Source organism: Crassostrea angulata, chromosome 1 (assembly GCF_025612915.1).
Source record: "Crassostrea angulata isolate pt1a10 chromosome 1, ASM2561291v2, whole genome shotgun sequence".
NCBI lineage: Eukaryota > Metazoa > Mollusca > Bivalvia > Ostreida > Ostreidae > Magallana > Magallana angulata.
Window position 1 is genome coordinate 7,733,090 of NC_069111.1, and position 21,478 is coordinate 7,754,567.

The window sequence follows — 21,478 nt, forward strand, 5'->3', positions numbered from 1 at the left end:
CTTATTCTTATTTTGAACTTAGTGTCTTATAAAAGAATTATTAAAGAACATAATGCGGCTTAAATGTTATGCTGTATAATAACATAACAAAAATCATAGTTTTCTTACAATGTTTTTTCATACACGAATTTCTTTGCAAAGAATGAATCCTCTAAACACTGCGATCTTTTCCCTTTTTTAAACGCCAATATTTTTTATGTTTTTTTTTGTTTGTTGTTGTTTTTTTTTTTTTTGGGGGGGGGGGGGTCCGAAATAGCAAGGTCGTGCTTCGGCTTACGCATGGAGAGAAATATAAACATTTAGTGAAATTCTGAATCATTGTGTATAACTTGATAAATGTTTTGTGTAAATTGATAAATGTTTAAATGTCAAGATAAATGCATCAAAATAATGTTCCTTAGTTATAAAAGTATCGAATAAGGATTAATACGATGCTGACATAGCATAGTTAATAAAGTAGCGCGAGACGTTATGCATGCGCAGATAGTTTGCCGGATGCCCCTGCGAATGTGTTCGGAATGTTTTCTTTATCGTTGCTAAGGAAGTAATAAATCCAGAGGTGCTCGAAGAGGTTCACGAGACTTCACCGATATTTGTTCAGTTCCTGTGAAATTTCGAGCGGAAGTATAAGTGTTCGGATAATATTCTCAAAATACGTAAGTACTGGTCGTTTTTCATATCATATCCTACTTTGATTTATGGTAAAACGGGAAAAGCTTTCAAGATGTATGTCTTATTTTACCATCTAGCAGTTATTTATATTAAACGATAATATTCAGAACAGAGTTATCGTTCGTGTTCAAACACGTGTAGAGTGGTTGAAAATATAAACATTGGGTTGCTTAATAAAATCATAGCCATGTTTGATGCTTGTGGTGTGCAATACCATATTTTAAAAAAAATAATGGGTGTCTATTTTGCATTAAAACTTAGTATATCAAGCCATTTTCAAGGAACATTCTGCATAAAATGGTATAGTCTGTTTCACTATTGATGTTATTACTAGGTCAGGCGCGGATCGAAAATTAATCCTCAGGAGGGATCTTTTTTAAGCATGTTAGTTGTTGCAACAGCAGACAAAAACTAATTTTTGTATAGTCACATTTATTTTTAAAACACATTTTATTCACCAATCAATGAAGATAAAGTTTAAAATCAATAAACATCTAGATTTTAGATTTGACTACTAGAACCTAGATACTGTGAAATAGACTTTATACACGAGGTACGATTTTTACTCCGAAACTGAAAGGGTCAAATTAAACCACGTGGTATAAAATTTGAATGACAATAACATTCGCAGGGGTGTTTAAGTGATACCAAAGAAAGCAATCTGAAACCCACCTCACCTTTTTTAAGCTTGAGACCGACAGAGTATAATAGAAATTTAGATTTTGTTTTTACTGCTTGACTTACGAGATGTCTTTGAAATTATTTAACGGCAAATAATTCGTTGGATTAAAATGTACGCTTAAAATGCAAATCGAATATGTAAACAGAACGCCTGACAATGGATACAATAATTTCCATAATTTACAGAACCCTTTTTTCTTAAGAGATAATTAGATCTTATTATATTTCCGTGAATTTCTAGAATTTATTTTATTAAGCATATAATTTTGAAAAATCTGAGTGTTCCGACAAATATGCGGCTAAATTGAACTACGCTCTTTGTATAGGGAATAAATCGTTTTAAAAAATTGTAATTGAATATCAGTATTATCACTTCTAAAAAAATCAGTGTAGGTACAGTCCAGAAAACTAACGGGCATAATTTGACTCTGAAGTAAATTGCATGTCTCTGAATTTCTGTGTACCACAGTACTGATGCAGCATGCGTACTTATGCAACATGCGCACAGCTGCTCACTAAGCGTGCTCCAGACTTGAACTGGCAGTACCAATATTTGATAGGGTCCTCCTTGTCCAATGCATCAAACTGCACCCACAAAAAGGATTTTGACGAGACATGACGTGATTTGATTTTCGATCACGATGTGGAATAGGTATGCTAAAAGCGTGAATGTGAATAGAGTTGAATCACGTGCACGTGAATGTTATTCATGAGGGCAAAACGGGTTGAAATTCGTAAACAAGGCACCTAATAGAGACACGCACACAAGATTTTGCACTTTTGAAATAAAAAACAAATGAACGCACGGCTGTTTCAATTTATTCCATGGATGTGAATAATTAATGTAACTGTTTTCATTAACCATATTTACGAAAACTTGAAACATTAAACATTAAACACGTTATTACACTGCATGGAAGTAAGAATTTAAAAACCTCAATGTGTAGAAAATCTTTAATTTCTTTTGCAAATTACGGGGGGGGGGGGGGGGGGGTTGTTAACGTTTAGAAGATTTTTCTTATTGTAAATGTAATTTCATTACGCAAAGCTGAATCAAACCATGGCTTATCTTTTGGTCCTATAGTTTACTTATTTTTCCGGAATAGTTTTTCTATTGTGTGCTGGAAAAGTACATGTACAACATGTACATGCATTTTAAGTACCGGTTTGATCGACATCGTCGATTTAATTCGTTTGACATAAACATGCGTAACTTTATGATCACTCATGGAGTCATGGGTGGAACTCAAATTGATACACAAATTGTCAAATGGGGACTTTAATATACTCACAGTCAAATAAGGCCAATTTGATACACACGCGGACAAATGAGGACTTCATTGCACATACACACACAGGCAAAAAGAATTTTGCCTAAAAAATTGTTATTTGTTCTTTACCCAGCCGAGCTGTGACCATGCACATTAAAATGTGGTTATTATATTTAATACTGTTACAATTTTTAATCCACTGAAGAGCCTAGAGGTTTGCAATTGAATTAATAGAAGTAAATCTAAATAGAAATTTAAAAATTGCATTTTGTGATTAAACCAATGGGCATCTGCACTATCTTGTAAACCCAAGTACTTTTTTCATAATACATGTACATGTATGTAAATATATATATTTTCATAAAAGATTTCCTTTAACTTAGATTAAAACGTGGGGCAAAACTTACGAGACTAGAGTCTGTAATAGGTCGTCATCTGCCTATAAACAATACAAATTATATTACGTAATCTCTAAATTTCTTGTAATTTACGCATTGATATATAGTTGATCGCATGACAGTTTCATGTTAAATTAGCGATACTTTGAGCAAGCTCACAAATGATAACCCCCGCTAGGAATTTTTTTTTTGCTGTTTTACATAGAAATATAAAAGGCCGCGCTTAACAAAAGAACTTAAAAAATATGACCAAAATTAAAAATGCACATAATGCAAAATTTATTTAGACTTTTAAGTTAATGCCAGAAAAAAATACACTGTACCTAAAATATTGAAACTGTTTGACAGGAGTGTTAACGTAACAATTCCATTTGTTGAGATTCATTTTGTGAGACTTAACAGATTTACGACTTAGTCGCTAGTTCTGTAGTAAAACGCACCCCTGAGGTATAGTAACAAAAGCAGGACATTTTAGGCAATCATATAATGTTATGGAATAGTAACGGCAGTTTCAATATGGGAAGGAACTCGGTAAATATGATTTACCAAAGTTGCGGGGTATCAAAAGCCTAATGTATTAATGATGAATTTACTCGTCTTGATCAAAAAGTTTTAATTAATGGATACACCATTTTCCTTCCAGTAACCTTGAACCACAAATGACAAAAGCTCAAGGTCATGACACATTTTCAGGTCACAGGCAATCCATGGGTCAAGTTTCAGCTTCTAATCATTATCCATTACAAAATATATGGCCTAGACATGAATTATGCAATTTTTTGGAGTGACCTTCAACTTGCACAAACGACCTTGGGTCAAGATCATGACACACCCTCAGGTCATATGCAATCTTTTTATGGAGTAGGGACTTCCCTTGTTTTTCCATAAGAAAGATAAAGACCAGACACAAATTATACAATTTTCTTTCCAGTGATCTTGTACTTGCACAAATGACCTTTGGTCAAGATCACAACACACCCTCAGGTTGTAAGCAACCTTTGTGTGAAGTGGGGAATTGTAATGTTCCTCCATTAGAAAGATATGGACCTAAATGATTGCACAGACAGACGGACAGACAAGGTGATTCCTATATCCCCAAAACTTTATTATACCTAAAAATTATTATAAATAAATGCATTTCTTTACTAGTTTTAAAAAGAATGACCTAAAAAGAAATCAAAACGAAAATCACACTAAATGGCAAAATACATCTTTAATTACATTTCTTTTATCAACAAGAGCTAATTGAACACTAAGCATAGCAAATTCATTCTTAATATAAAATAGATAACATTGACTGAATTCATTTACCGTAATTAACAATAGCTTAGCCAACTATGCTCTTGCTGTAGATCTTTATCATTCCAAATTCACCTTCATTTTAACTTCATGTACATGCAAAACAGAGCATGAAATGGTTAAATCCCTTAAGGATATTGTACATATATGTAGTAAATATTTCATATGGAAAGATCATTAAATACATGTATATAACAGCTAAGATCTGGCATTATTTTCATCAATTTTTTAGCATTCATGTCACTAGGCAGTCCAACATGATATACATGAGACACAAAGTCTGTCACTATAAAAAGGCTTTTATCAGGTTTATGTGTATCATGAAGGCTAACAGGAGCTTACAGCTTTATTTTACTTGTCATAAAAATTTCTTCATAAGACAACCACTATTACAATGAATATTCAAAATCATTATAAAGATACTAAAAATTACTTTTAAAGCAAAAGCAAAAGCTCCTCTGTCTCTCTCTCTAGAAAACTAACAAGTAAATCAATGCACATATACTACATTTCTGATCTGTCTCTAGTTCTGAATATTATAAAATTTCTTTTCATTATAGAAACAAGTCAATTTACACTAAACACTTCATACATTTCATTTTTGAATCCTACTGTTTAAGTAGCTTCAAGTTTGTATTTCTAACAAAGTCTTTGACTTGTTTCCAGGTTCCATTTTTCAAACTCTCTTCTTTTTGAAGAGCCAGGTCACAGTCATGTTTTTTTGGCAGGGTCCTTAGATTTAAAAACTGGCCCATTTGCCTCTTAACTGCTGCTTTCTCAGCTGCTGTCCATTAGGTTTTCTTTCTCCACTTATTCTTTTAAAACCTGGAAGTAACACAACAAGTTCAACTGCCTTAATCAAATAACATATTGACATAAAATCCAGCTTCAAAAATACATAAACATGCATTACTCTCTGCATTGCTATTTTGTATGGCAGAAGCTTATACTTTAGTTTTTTGTTTACTTTCAGTTTTAATTCAGACAAATACCTCTTTGCTTTTTAAGTTCTTTGCTTGGGGGATCTTCTTTATCTCCAGTTCCAAACACCATTTCTAGACAATCTTAAAACAAAATCATAAGAAACAGTAGCTGGTGATGTCTGGGGTCACTTTGGTGACTGCAGACCAGGATCCATTATTAGGGTCCCTCATTTCAATATAGTAAGCTGTTAGAGGAGATCTGCCATCATTCTTGCTGGGTTTCCAGGCTAACACCAAAGAGGTTTTCTGAATGCCTGAGAGTATGACTGGACCAACTGGTGGCGATGGTTTTTCTGAAAATGCACATAAAATACACTTTTTATATGCATTTGAAAAGAAATCTCAACAACAGAAAAAAAATCAAAATACTCAAAATACATGATGTGTATTGAAATCGTTTTCATGAAATGGCATTGTTACAGACAAAATAAACCCAGTGCTTTTGATGGCAGACCTAATCAAAGATCATGTAAATACAAACATTTGGTTAGCCTTATTCATACACCAAGCTTTGTAAATACAGTGTATGAAGTGCTTAAACAATGAGTTTTAGCTCAAGTTTACCTGGAGGTCTCTTTGGAACAACAGACGTGTCCAGTTCACAGGTTTCTCCTTGTCCGTTCTGGTTCAGGGCAGTTATAGAAAAGAAATACTCTTGGTCTTCATCAAGTTTGGGGACCTTGTAAGACGTCTCAATGGCCTTTAGAGTGGCCACCTCCTCCCAGTCACCATCAGAGCCTCTCTTCTGCTTCACCACATACCCTGTCACCTTGGAGCCTCCATCTGAAGACAGTGATTTCCAATCCAGTGTCACAAAATCGGGACCAAGTTTAGACACTTTGACTTTGACTTGAAGATAGAACATCTAAAGAGAAACAAAGATATTTAACCAGTAATCATACATTATCTTACACACTTAAGCATACATTTCAACATATGTAGGCTCTTACCTATCTTCCTCTTAAGTCTCACAGGTTCGTTGGTCTCTAGTGGTGAGACTTGTCCCTCCTCATTAACAGCAGACACCCTGAACAGATAGTCAATGAGGTCTTTGGGAGAGTATTTGGTGGTGTTGTCATCCATCTTGGCCACTTTGCTCCATCTTGCTCTGGTGCTAGGTCTGGACTCAATAACATAGCCTGTGACTGGAGAACCGTTATCTTTTGTTGTTGGCTTCCATTCAAGTCAGCAGATGAAGCAGTGAGATTGGACACACTGAATGGTCCCTTAGGGGCAGATGGTTTGTCTAAAACAACAAGAAATCTGTGAGTCAATACTCACTAGTTATACCCCACCCTGATGTGAATATACAAAATAAACACAGTCATAATGTAACAGAAAGTGGACATTAGATGTGCTCAAAAATGAATCCCATTAAATGGAATGCCTACCACTAAACAAAGAGTACATGTGTTAAAATCTCTCGCATCTGCGATGAGCAATTTCTGAGAAAACTGTAATGAAAATTTATTTTAAATTCAAGTCTAAGAATACATTTGTCATTTCATAGGAAAGTGACATCTAATTTGTACAAAAACGACTCCCACCATATGTCATATGCCTATACAATGAGTGTGTTAAAATCTCAAGCAACTGTATAAATAATAGTTGCCAATTTAAGAAGAATGTGACAGAAATTTGTTACCAACATAAAGACAGATGAACAAACAGACCCAGATGGATAAAACAGTATATCCCCCTCTCCTTTGAATTAGGGGCATCTCACTGGTTAGTAAATAAATTTAAAAGTAAAACAATACGAAAAAACCAATAATTCTGCAAAAAATGCAGATGTTCCTAGCCTAGAATATAAAAACATAGGTAATCACAGATTACAAAGCTCACCGAGACGAGCCATCACCCTTATGAGACATCACCTTTATGAGACCACCTTTATCATATTATATGAAAATCATACTTTATGATCTTGGATATTCATGGATTAAGAAATAAAGTACGAGTTTTCGTGAATGTTGCAGATTAACCTCCGAGGTCGAGAAATGTTGTTTCGAAATATAAAAGCCGAGGAGGTTATCCTGCAACATTCACGAAAACAAGAACTTTATTTCTATTCTACTAACAGCCCAGTAGTTCTACAGATCGTTTCTCCTATAGAGAGATGATCTAGGTCATTTTGATGGCTGTTCTGTGTAACCCCAACGGTTTTGTTAGTAATGTTTACATGTGTATCGATCAAAGGAATCACATGCAGACGACATACTTTTTTCTTAGGATTTTAATACTCTTCACTTATTAATAAAAATCTTTGAATCACATTCCTAATATTTTAAGGGCAATTTAATACGATTATTACTAGTACACGTTATATATTTTATGTAAAAACACGCAGTGAAAATGTGCCAGGGAGGTCCTAGGAACAGCCGCATTGATCTCTTAAAAATAAAGATTTGAGGCAATACACATTGTTTTGACTGGAACTAACACGTGAAATTGACATGGTTTTAAAACTTTTACGGTTTGAAGTTGTACTTCCATGATCAGTGCGAGACAAATAGGTATTTCTGATCTGATAATTTACTGATGACGTTCGTGGTATATTGAAGAATAATGTCCGCGGCATCTCTTTGATCTCGGCAATAACTGTAGTAGAATGTATCATAATATACAATACTATACAGAACAATATCATGATACAATATCATATCATAAAATATCAAAAAAATTGATACAATATTATATTGTATCATATAACTTTTTACAATATAACATATAATATTTTGTATCATATTAAACAATAGTGTTTCATATCATACAATACTTAATCATAGGAATCATGTTATATCATTTAATAACAACCTCATCTTTCTATCAAGCAGGTTTAATTGAGGTAGGAGATTTCTTTAACATCGTTGATAATGGAGATCAGGCTCTGCATCTGAAGCAACCTCTGCGTTTCATTTATAATATAGTAAAATCAACTATGCAAGCTATCATCTATTACACATGTGACCTGTTCCAAAAAACTACACCTCATCAAGCATCCAAAACCTATGGCTCAGATTCAGCATTCAAGCCTGTCAGGTGCATCAGTATCATAAGACGCATCACCCATGCAAGTTTGGTGAAGTTAGGACCAGTAATAACTAAGATATCATCATCAGAGGGCACCAGCAATTAAAACCTTAACCTCCTCCAGCATCTGCAACCTAAGGCTCAGATTCAGCATTCATGCCTATCATGTGCATCTGTATTATAAGACGCCATTCATTCAAGTTTGGTGAAGTTAGGACCTGTAATAACTAAGATATATTTTTTAGCATCCTTGATAATGGAGATCAAGCTCTGCATCTGAAGCTTCCTCTGCGATTCTTTCATATTACAGTTTAAACAACTATATAAGTTTGAAATAGTACTATTATCTATGTAACATGTGACCTGTTAAAAAAAACTTAACATTATCCAGCATCTGAAACTATGGCTCAGACTCAGCATTCAAGCCTGTCAGGTGCATCAGTATCATAAAACGCACCATCCATGGAAGTCTGGTGAAGTTAGGACAAGTAATAACTAAGATATCATCATCAGAGGGCACCTGTTTCAAGAACTTTAACCAGCTTTTAAAACATAACCTCCTCCAGCATCCGAAACCTATGGCTCAGATTCAGCATTCAAGCCATTCAGGTGCATCAGTATAATAAGACGCACCATCCACACTAGTTTGATGAAGTTATGACTAGGCGTAGCTAAGACATAACATTAGAGGGCACCTGCTCAAAAAACTTTAACCAGCTCCAAAAACCTTAACCTCCTCAAGCATCCGAAACCTATGGCTCAGATTCAGCTTTCAAGCCTGTCAGGTGCATCAGTATCATAAGACGCACCATCCATGCAAGTTTGGTGAAGTAAGGACCAGTAGTAACTAAGAAATTATCTTCAGAGGGCACCTGCAACAAAAACTTTAACCAGCTCTTAAAACCTTAACTTCTCCAGCATCCGAAACCTATAGCTCAGATTCAGCACTCAAGCCTGTCTGGTGCATCAGTATTATAAGACACACCATCCATGCAAGTTTGGTGAAGTTAGGACCAGGAGTAACTTATATATTGCTATCAAAGGGCACCTGCAACAAAAACTTTAACCTGGTCCAACAACCTTAACCTCCTTCAGCATCTGTAATTTAGGACCCAGATTCAGCATCCGAGTCTTTCAGGTCCATAAGTAGGTCCAGATGCATCATCCATGCAAGTTTGGTGAAGATAGGACAAGTAATAGCTTAGATACAGGACCTGCAACAAAAACTTTAACCAGGTCCGGACGCCGACGCCGAGGGTATAGCATAATTAAGCTCCCCTTGACTTCGTCTCGGTGAGCTAAAAAGGAATGTTGTCAGTAATAAAGACCACTGTAATATTACAATTTAAGCTAGACTTACTAGGTTTTGTTTTCTCCTAAATAAATTGATTTGCATTCAATGAATAATACAAAATCTGACTATTTATTTTTAAAGCATATGCCGGCCACCAGCTTCCTTGTGATGGAGGATTTACCTATAAGTTATCAAAATCCAACTTTTAAAAGCAAATTTTCACTGTACCTTAGAATTCCATGGATAAGACTTGAGTCCATAGTCATATAATAGCTCTTCTCCCTCATGTATATCTCTGTTGTGAATAATAGTAAAATTTGATAGTCAACTAAAGTTATGTAACCAATTACTTTAATTTATTTAAACAAGTACATTTCATTATACACTTGTTGACAGGGTATAACATGTATAAGGACAATAGGGGTGAAATATCATGATACAAATGCATTACAATTCACGACAAAATTAATTTTGATATTCGGTTCATTCTAGATCAATTTCGATTTTATTCAATTCAAAATTAGTGAACATATTTCTGTATAAGACATTCATTATGATTGGTTACTGTTTGTCAAATAATACAATCAAATTTCATGCAACATAATGCCCCTTTAGAATGGACATCAATGTTACTACACGTACTATAATTTACCGATAAAAAAATTGAGTTGATATATTGTTAACATTTTAATTGTTACCACTTTAGACCAGTTTGAAATGATATCAAAATACCATAACATGGAAGACATAGCATCTTCGCTAGCCAAATGTCGGATTCATTATTCTCATCTCCCCCTGGGCAGATTTAGCTAACTTCAACATAACTTGCTTATTAATAATGACTTTTCAGGGCATCCAATCAAATTGTTCATTTTATTCAGCTTATTCACAGTAACGGCGGCGCAAAGTGAAACTTGCTTTTATTGCACGAATCCAGAAAAATTAGTTTGAGGAAGATATATACATTTGGCAGTTTTTACCATGTATCTCAAGTTATCTATTACTTCCTGCACCTACAGGATGAGCTAAAGAGAAATTTATTTTCGGTATTTGTTGTGACATACGGTACTTTAAAGTGATGCTGTATTGCTGTTGCCATTATAAACACAACAGTACTGTGTTTTTTCAAGAACAATAAATAACTCAGAAGAACCGCTATATGGCATTATATGAATTACACTAAATCTGCCAAGGGGGAGATGAGAATTTTAAACCAGATAGTTAACATTTAAGATATTCTTAAAATGATGAAATTAAATCTTAATAAAACATTATTTTGCTATAAAACAACGAAATTTCAACCCCACAAAAATTTGTGCTTCAACAATATACAGAGCCTGTTTCCATATATGTTTACTCAATATGTTTACCAAGTTGAGAAATACCACAGTTATAAGAAATCTTTTCAGTGAAACTTATATAATGTACATGAAAAAATAATGTTGATAATGTATTGAAAAAATATTTTTTTGTTTTCATTTTCTCCTCCTATGGGACTTAAAACTTTTGGGTTCATAAACTTAAAAATAAAAAAAATGTTGGCCTAATCATGATAATTAAATCAGTACCAGTAAGCCTATAGTACACGGTAAACAGGCAAAATTATTTTGTAAATACCTGGTTCCAAAAAGACATAGCACTTCCCCTATTAATTTCATTTTGCAGTTGATCTCTTTCTTGCTCCCATGGTTCACAAGCCTTCCCAATCTACCATCTTCTTCTGATGCATCAACACTATAAATGATTGAGTTAAATTAATTGCTTCCATTAATAAAAGATTCATACCAAAATATATGTTTATAATACTACAAGAACTCATTTTCTTTAGTAAAAAGTTGGATAGAGCCTTTGTTTAAATCAAAGAAATAAAAATAATATAGGCTTGTGTAAACTATCATAGATTAATTTTTTTAAGACATGTTAAAAATTTAAAAATATATACATCTATCAGAAATGCATGTTAGGCCTTACAGTACTTAAGTACTGTAAGGCCTAGCATGCATTTCAGATAGATGACAATGTTTTTATATTTTTTCTTTCTCTGTCACACAAACAAGAAGCAAGTGCATGCAAATAATTCCTGGTTATTATATATAAGCATAGTACTGCACAACACAACACTCTCATTATTATAATATTATGCAGACTGTTGTATACTAGTAGTTGTGATGTTTCTTCATGTATGTGATGAGGAGTAAATTTTAGTGTATTAGTTGTAATTATTAGCGAGCGCAGCTCGCCGGCGCACAGCGCCGGCTAGCGAAGCGAGCTCTAAGAACCATTGTGCGCGGGAAAAAGAACGAGCTAAACCTACAGTTCATCAAACAAAAATTTTTGTCTACGTCCCATAATGCTCTCTAATGTTTACACCCGTGGTGCTATGCCAAAAATGGCCGACTTTTAACTCGTAATTTACGGTGACTTAAAGTTTGAAGACACGTTTTGAGTACCGCATATGCTTTGGCGAGAATCAAAAGATTTGTTACATGCTTCCATAAGGTCTTCGTATTGAGTCGAGAAACGTAAACAAAGATGAACAAAGTCATGGATGACGTCACAGTGCACTCGCGCTATATTTCCCGCGAAAAATCTAGAGGTGGATCAAACATCTGTAATGAGTGTACTGGCTATTTCAGTATAGTCTGCGATACCTGCCTCATTGACATATGATTTGTTTTTAATCTTTTTTTAATATAGAGATTTTATATATATATATATATATATATAAACTAGCAAGGGCCATACTTTACTGTCATGTGATGATGTCGATCCATTTTTAAAGTAATTGTGCATGCATGTACCGTGCAGTAGGCAGGTAAGTATATGAGTAGGGAGGAAATAAACAATAGGACATTTTGAACTAAATAAAAAGGAACAAAATGAAAAAATAAACAGGTAAAAAAATTATGTAGATATTGCATATAGTCATACCATTAAATAAAAGTGGGAAATAACACACCTACAAACAGGTACCGGTCTCTCTCTCTCTCTCTCTCTCTCTCTCTCTCTCTCTCTCTCTCTCTCTCTCTGCGCTGTATATATCATAACCATTAAAATTAGCACATTTGGCATACTTATTGTAGAGCAATACTCTCTCAAAAATTCTTTGACCTTCGTTGATACCTATAAATAAAACTATAAGTTGACAATGATGCAAGGTACAGTATGTGTAATTCTTGCTGCGCTCGCCAGAACGGTAGCACCGTAAAACATATTATAGTGATTTTAGAATGCGTTATTCAGACAATTCAAGCTGTACGTGTTAGGGTAATTAAGAATGAAGCAAATTAACGTCTAGAGTGGTCAAGTTTTATGAGTTAGCTTTTGATAATTGCAGCCTTGCATGGGTGCTATTGTTTGCAGAATGTCCTGCCATTTTTAATTTCAAGCGTTTTTTCAACGTTGATGTAATAAACAGACTTGTCCAAACGTTTCTCTGACTAAATTTTTAAAAAATTGATGATCTGAAAAAAAAAAAAGAAAATTTAACACCCTCACTGAAAAATGGCAAAAAAAAAGTTTTGAGATAGCAGTATTTTTCAGGGTCGGTTGGGAAAGCGGAAACAAACCTATTTTTTCTTTAGGCCCTTTAAGATTTTTATAGAGTTAGAGTGATGTAGAAATGGAACTAGTTTATCAATATATAGATTAACTGAAGCTAATGATCTGAGATAGTCATCAATTGGAGCCAGAGTAGTATAACAGATAGGGGATTTTTATTTAGGATTCAAACAGTGCACAGGAATAAAGTATGTAATTTGACTTCCCTCTGGGATGATGTAAAAAAAAGTTGTAAATAGATTCATTTGTCTTTGCGAGATTCAGTGATGGAAAAATATGTTTTAAATTAATTACCATAAGAGAAATGACAGCTATCTCTGTGACAACATTATTTAGTCCATACAAATAAAGGTGTTCACTTTTCTAAAATCTTTGAATGTTGAATTTTCCAACTGCTGGAACCCTTGACTACCACCATAAAACCAGCCAAATATGTTTAGCTATACTTGATTAAGCCATGGCCTGGCATTAAACCAATATCCATATATTTAGGTACGTAAGAAAACAAAAAAGTATTTCATGAGAATCTAGACACTTACCACAAATCTCTGTAAACAAAATCTGTAGCCAGATGAGAACCCTTCTTCCAAGTTCTCACCTTCCTTCGTTGTTATAACCTTTCCTGTATACACTAACAAAAAGTCGCCTGCATTTCTGCGGCCAGTTGTTCTGACTCCTCTGCCTATAATACATAATATAAGCGTTCAGGAAGCTACATGGAAATTATAAAGAAATTGTTGATTTCAATTTATATGTTATTGTCATATGTACATGTATATACTATTAGATGAATTGCACTGATATCATGTCAAAGAATTTGTACAAAAGAAAATTTTTGTATTTTTGCAGAACAGTATAGCTCCACGTGAAATTCAGGTTGACAGACCGTAGAGCTACAGTTCCACCCATGCAAAAATTGTATATTTATTGCACACAAAAAGTTCCACATGGTTTTGGACTATTTAAACTAATTTAGGAACATCTTCTGTGAAAATTTTTAATACCGAAAATGTTCTTCAACAATGATGAATCCACAGTAGTCACTAGTCAACTGAATTTTTTATTCAATATTACATGTACTTCCTTGGAAAATGAAGTTCCTTGGTTTTAAATTTAATGTATATATATTTGTGCAGTTATCAGCGGGCCATATAGCAGAATTTATTGCTAATATGGAGTAATACCTGTTGATAACCATGAAGCACGCAAAAGTAATAGGATTCATGAAATATTTAACTCACAATAGAGGAATAATACCAACTAGATTGGTCTCCAAACAAAATTCAGAAGTTTAATTTAGGGCAATTCAAAAATTTTTCCTTACCTTTGTTCTCAAATAAACTTCTATTAAATCCTGGTGGATCAATATTCTTTTCACTCCATTTCCTTGACTCTTCAATGGGATTAACTCTTTTTCGATCTTTTCTTGACATGGTTTTCAATATGCTAAAGCACGTACATCCATTTTTTTGTTTGTTTACTGTTTTCCACACTGCAAAGATTGAGAGATTATAGTAAATCCCGGTAGTTTATAAAACAGTTTTCTCTGTGTATAATCACAAATTTTAAACTGATGATCAAAAAAGTAAACAGAAAAAAACCCTTATCATTCTGTCGAATAACAAGAAACTGTTAGATAACTTTTATAGATGAGTCTAAATAGTAGTTATGGGTGGGGGAACATAATAATGTTTATACCATTTGACTGTCCTTAAAGGCCACACATTTTTACCGGGTGGTAAATCTCAGGTGAGGGCGGGGCTTAATTTCTAGAGGTGTAGAAGCCTCTGGGCTTGCAGTCTACCAGCAGTCCTGAACGCTGCTAATCATTAAACACAAGAAGCGAATTAATACACAGGAAACAAGCATTCTGAGAGTATTGCATAAGCAATACACGTCCCCTACCGGTTTGTGGAAATTGTAAAAACAATGCACTGTTATGCAGAATATCGAACCCGAACATTAAAAAATTCTCGAAAATATGTCAACCAGACGCTACAAAAGTGTAATCTTGATCTGTAGTTTGACATTTTGAAGCTGTTCAGCAAATTTCATATTATTCCTCAAGTACATAAAGAAAAAAAGTATGGAAAACTGAAGTGGGACAGACAGACAGACGGACGGACTGTCAGACGCAGAGGAAAGCTATAGTCCCCTCCGGTGAAAACCTGTAGGGGACTAATAAATATTAATAATTAATCAGTCAGAATTGGTCTTAGTTTGAATATGTTGTTGTTCTAATGATATGAAGCAATTTTTCATGGAAATGTTACGCATTGTCCGAATTACACGTGTGTAAAGTACAATTTAAAAAAATCATTAAATTAATTCTGCTCTAAAAATGTAACTCAGTACATTGTGTTTAGCACTTGACATTTTTAGGAAGTCAATTTTAATAAATATAATTGTATAAGAATTCAAACCACTATATTCAGCCTTTTTATGATGACAGTATTATTGGAGTTTGTTTTCCATTTAGTGACGTTTTCCTGCAAAAAGTTCTAGTTGAGTGTATTTCCAGTAAATACAGCTTTAGTGGCTCATAAGATTGTTTAAATTTTTTAATCTTTTTTTTTTTTTTACATGTTTTGGAACTGCTTATGCATCTTCGTGGAATTTAGTAGGTCACATACAAATATAAATTGCATATTTTCAATTACTGACTTTTATTTTCTATAAAACAATGTTAATACCGGTAAGGTTAAAAGTTCAATTTTAATTTCCCTTTTTTATACGTGACGGAAGATATCAAAGATAACGTTGGTAATTGCTAGCAAACAGAAATCAGCGGACCTGGCCAGATCACGCTCGGACGATCACGTCCATCGAAATGGGTGCCATCGTTCAAACTTGATTGACAAGCGGCATCATTTTGAAGTTTGTACAGGTAAAAAAGGGGGCGTTTGTAAAATGTTCGGCCTTTAAACTTTAACAATGTAAAGAACAAATACACGCTGCGATTTCATTGGGTGTTTTATTTTTAATGATGATGTAATGTGTCTCATGAGCTCAACTTTTGTCAAGGGTTTATGCAAGAAATAACAATAAGCCTCATTATTGTGAAAATGGGTTTTTTCTTAAGCTAAAAATTAAGTTTTTTCAAACATTATCTTTTTAATTTACACCAAAATTGTGTATAACAAATCCTGACGGTTAGAGCATCACAACATTCAATGTTTCAATGTGTCCAGTGGGAGCTCGTCAAAAGCAGAAAAGAGAGAGAGAGAGAGAGAGAGAGAGAGAGAGAGAGAGAGAGAGAGAGAGGGTTTAAAAACGACGAAGGATTGGGTACATCCTCTCAACGTCAACGAGTGGACTTCATGCAGGACCCATGACAGGATGGTACCCCTACCGAATCGATCGTTTCAGGGACGTATATACGTCCCTGATCGTTTCGGCAAAAATAGATTAAACCTCCCTTCACACAGGCAAACATAAGGATAAATACCTTCCAACGGCTCTAGCTGCAAAAGGTATCGTAAGGTGTTTCGTAACTAGTGTTTACTAGTTGGAAAGATGACATGCAGTCAACTTTCGCCATTTTGATGATCCTTAACGCATGCGCAAAAAAAAAGGTATCGGGTTCGTTCGCCCCATCTACCTGTTCGCCCAAGTCCGTTCGCCATAAAGGAACGTAGCATCGGGGGGGGGGGGGGGGGGGGGTGCAAATCAACAAAATAGGCATTATAACGATTAGTGAATTACGTCTTCTTTTTTTTTTGCCTGTCAATGTTGAAATAATTACGTCTTAAACATTTAAAAAAAAAAAAGAATACTGTGATTTCAATTAAAGTCAGTTAAAGAAAATAAAGTTTTCATTTTCTATCTTTTTCATCCAACATTTATCATCGATGTTATGTTTTTAATTCCGTTAACAATGTTTACAATTGTTCAATAAAACTAAATTTTCTTTAAATAACTGACTTTAACTGAAATCAAAGTATTCTTTTTTTAAATGTTTAAGACGTAATTCTTTTACCAGTGGATAATGTTAATTAATGGTTAATAATTTAAACTGAAAATTATGGAAAGCTTTTTTCTATATGTTCGCTTTGTTTTGAAAACAATTTAATCCAATGAGGATACGAGCAGCGGCTTTTTTGATTCAGAATAAAAGTTTTTATAGCCCTAATCTTATCAAAAGAATCTTATTTATAATTAATAATTAATCTTCTAAGTTGGCCATGCAGCTACACGTAGGTTAATCTGGACACTATAATATGTGTTGAATCCACTGAATGCGGTTTTTTATCTTATATGATTTGAAACTTTATTTACAAAAAATCGCTTTAAAATTATATTTTAAATTTTGCAAACGGGCCTTGAGCGAACACATTTCAGGGCGAACGGAAATTAGAGCGTCAAAGGGCGAACGCGTTTTAGGGCGAATGAACATATGGATATGGATATATATGGATATCTAGGTATATTGAACATTACTATAAGCTACCAGCCTAGGCGCTAGGTCATTAAATTCAGCCAACCACTTATTAAACCGACATATTTTGTTAATTTCAAGCGGAAATATAACATACAGTACAAGTTAAAATTCATAATAACTTATCATATGAACTAAATATAACTAAATAGGATAAATATCAAGTTTAGTACAAAGTGGTAACTGAGGTAGCAATTTCGAGTTTAATGCTTAGCATTAAAAATGTAAGCTAGGTATATCCACGTAGCGGCTTGTCTAGATTTCTGTTCAACAGCGTAGCTGCTACATGTACATGTACGTAGCCCCACGTAGCCGCTACGATCCTTCACGGCCTTATTTTTTTTTAAGTGGAATCCGCGCCTGGCATAATTTATTAAAGCACATGTTATTATATTTATGCAAATGTTTAGAGAGATAAAAATGAAAACAGCAATATTATTAAGCGTAATTATTATTATAATATAAATATAAATTAAACTGTAACATTAAAGGTAAGTCATGATTTATTTAAATTGTGTTTTAAAAAACTGTACGCATTAAAACCCTAGTTAAAGCCTCAGACGAGAAGATACACCACAAATAATCAATCACAAAAATTAATATCATACACAACGATATATTTTACAAAAAATATAATGATGGATACTTATAGTCATTACATAATTAAATTTTGATAATTGACGCTAATTGTAATGCCTTCATTTTTTTCCAATTGTCAGCGGTTACAATGTGTGTTTTTTTGTTGAGTCTTTATATTTATATGTGTGTATTAAATTCGTTGGTATCTTTTCATTTAATAATCTTTTACGCCTTGCAATTGGTATGTTATATTGATTGTGCATTTATAGCTTAAATTGATTCGTTGATATATTTTCATTTAAAAAAGGACAAATTTCTGGGATATCATATTAATTCATATATAAGTTGTATGATGTAATGATATGCAAACAGGCGCGGATCTAAAATTTACTTAAGGGAGGGGTGTTGGGGGAAAATGATGTTGATATATTGTGTTTACATAGTACAAACTACTTCAAAATCAACAATGTACAAACTATAATGGTTATAACACGTTTTCATGTCATAATAGCTAGATTAGCAACTTCTTAATTAAAATGAAATTATTGCTTTTATTTTCCTCTACACTTCCCCAGTACTTGCTGATTTCATGTTTACATGCCATTGGATATTTTCTTTAACGCCATGCAATTAATATTTGTATGGCACATTTATTGTGCATATCTAGCTTTTCGTTTGATAACACATTAATTAATATTGCTCTGAAAATTGCACATCGTCTGTATGTAATAAATGAATACAATGATCATCCTGCAAAGACAATGGCTGTTAATATGGATGCCTATAGAGGATAATGAGCAATTTTTGTTGTGACGTCTTTAGTTAGTTGTATGAAATTGTATGTGATGGTTTATGTACATGTATAATATTAACGATTTTAAGTAAATACTGACTTATACTGTTGGAAATAATTTACCATTATACCAGTTTGTATCGATCATACACGGCTTCTTGCACTGTATTTGTAACTGAAGGTATGATTCAATTTAATCGAAAAAACAAGTATGGATGTAAATTTCCGTTTGTTGAATAAATTCCTTAACATATTTATAACACACACTATGCGATAAAATATTTTTTAAAAACCAAAACAAATAGTACTTACCTTTATCTTTTTACGCGACATTGATCGTCCTTGATATCTGTATGTTTTCAAGCGCTTATTTGATCCAGATAGAATGTAAACTTCCGTTTTAACCCGCGCATGCGTGTTACCCTTCGTGGTGTGTATACCGCCATGCTGACGGGCTGATAATTATACACACACAGCATACACAAAACGGAAAAATACTTCCAACTGGTCCATGCACCAATTTTCACATATATGGTTTATGGCATGATTTTAAGCATTTCTAAGGTGAAATTCAACTGAGGACCAGATTTTTGTCCTCACTTGAATTTTGTGTTCTCAGTTGTTGCTGTGTAACTTGACGTCGGCTCTCAGTTGCCAGTGTTTACGAACGCACACACACACACACACACACACACACACACACACACACACACACACACACACACACACACACACACACACACACACACTCTCTCTCTCTCTCTCTCTCTCTCCGAAATTCACAAAAACACGTTTTCCTTTGATTACAGGAAATGAATATTTTCATCGTCTGTCCTACAATTGGTATTCCCGTCTGTACATTGAGTTGAAGTACAATGACTCTAGTGTCCGATACGTGGAGTATATTGATGTCAGTGTATATCCTGCCTCGGCTTATTATTGTCTTCTTCATTACGGCATGATGGCAGGAAATGCAAGTAAGAATTTTATAACATATTGAAGCAATGTAAGAATTTTATAACATATTGAAGCAATGACACTCCCTCCAATTTTTACCTTTTTAATTCAATAGAATTCATTCATATTTTTGGGAATTATGGTATATAAAAAGTTTGAAAATAAGAAGAATATATTGTTTGTAATTGTTGCAAACATCATTCGTGATAAGTTTGTACAGTAACAAATTAAAAGAAATAGCCAACTCTTATCCATTGTCGTGTAAATGATTGTACTGAGTAAATTAAAATATAATTTAATGTTATAACACTTTTAATTAATAGGTGACAAATTATTTTATAAAACGCGCTATCCTTTTGGGGCCAACGACCTGGATCCCTATGGCTGCAAGTGTCCTTTGTTGATGTACGGTGGGTGGTGGCACGGTTGTTGTTCAAACCCATGCGGTCTGACCATGCCTTATAACGACCCCACCTATCCATTTGGATGGGACTGTAGCGAAACAACTATCAAACTAACGAGTGTAAAAATGATGGCTAGCAAAATGTGAAACTTTCGCAACAATCTGCAGAACCTATCACATGTCGGTCGTATTTCAATAAGACTTGGTGTAAATTACAAAAACCTAGATAACTTGTGTCAAATATATATAATTTATAGTGTTTGTTATCGTAATATTTTTAAATATTTGTTACTCAAATAGTTTTTTCACGTTACAGTGAATGTACACGTTTTGTCATTCTTGATTTTTTTATTTTTAAAAAAAGTTTAGAGCCCGCATGATGGCGAATTTTATTTCAAAATTTGATCGTTGCTTTAAATTAACTGCTTTGTACCTTTTTATATAAACGTTCAAAAACACGTTCGTAGCAAAAGCAATAGAAAAAAAATATGTCTGATGTATTTAAGAATCAGTTCAAAGTGTATAATGGGATCGAACTAGAATCTTTAAAATCTAGATACTTATCATAACTTATCAGGTCTTTCGGCAGGGCTCAAGTAAATAAATTGAGCGAACGACATTATTTTTGTTTTAGATGCACTATATTCTTTTGATATTTTGACTTATAAACGCTGACGTTAATATCTTGATGGTTTGTTAGTCAATTTTTTGGGGGATAAATTTTCAGTTAAAATCTACATCCGGTATCCAGTAGACCCCGTTTTAATAGATATCAAAGTTTGTTTTTGCCCTGACAATGGAGAAGTCGTACCAGGGAGAACTCGTAACTATGCAGTAGGGAAAACTAAATATCTTCAAGTTATCCTGCATGCATATACATTTGTTCAATCACTATTATTATTAAATTGGCAATAAATTTCATTTAATGAATATTATTATTATATATCGGATATAGGTGCTTCAAAAGATATCACATTCATGATGATGATTTCTTTCCAATTAGAATTTTGAAAAAAAAAATGGGTTTTATATGCATTGAGTTGTGTATTAGGTGTTAAGTAATAATTGGAATAACTTTGTGATATGAATAGGTTTTGAGTGTTTTTAAACGGTAAA

General features: G+C 33.7%; 1 protein-coding gene and 1 pseudogene across 1 annotated transcript in view; one reads left to right on the forward strand and one right to left on the reverse strand.

Moving 5' to 3' along the window:
* Nucleotides 1-21,157, forward strand: part of LOC128177047 (angiopoietin-2-like) — a 39,898-nt gene extending 18,741 nt beyond the window's left edge. Inside the window, exons 3-4 of the mRNA XM_052843570.1 lie at nucleotides 19,812-19,979; nucleotides 20,283-21,157. Coding sequence (XP_052699530.1) covers nucleotides 19,812-19,979; nucleotides 20,283-20,509 — 395 coding nt within the window. The 3' untranslated portion in view covers nucleotides 20,510-21,157. The remainder of the gene's footprint in view (nucleotides 1-19,811; nucleotides 19,980-20,282) is intronic.
* On the reverse strand, nucleotides 4,217-16,760 carry LOC128184256 (twitchin-like; annotated as a pseudogene).
* Nucleotides 21,158-21,478: the final 321 nt, after the last annotated feature.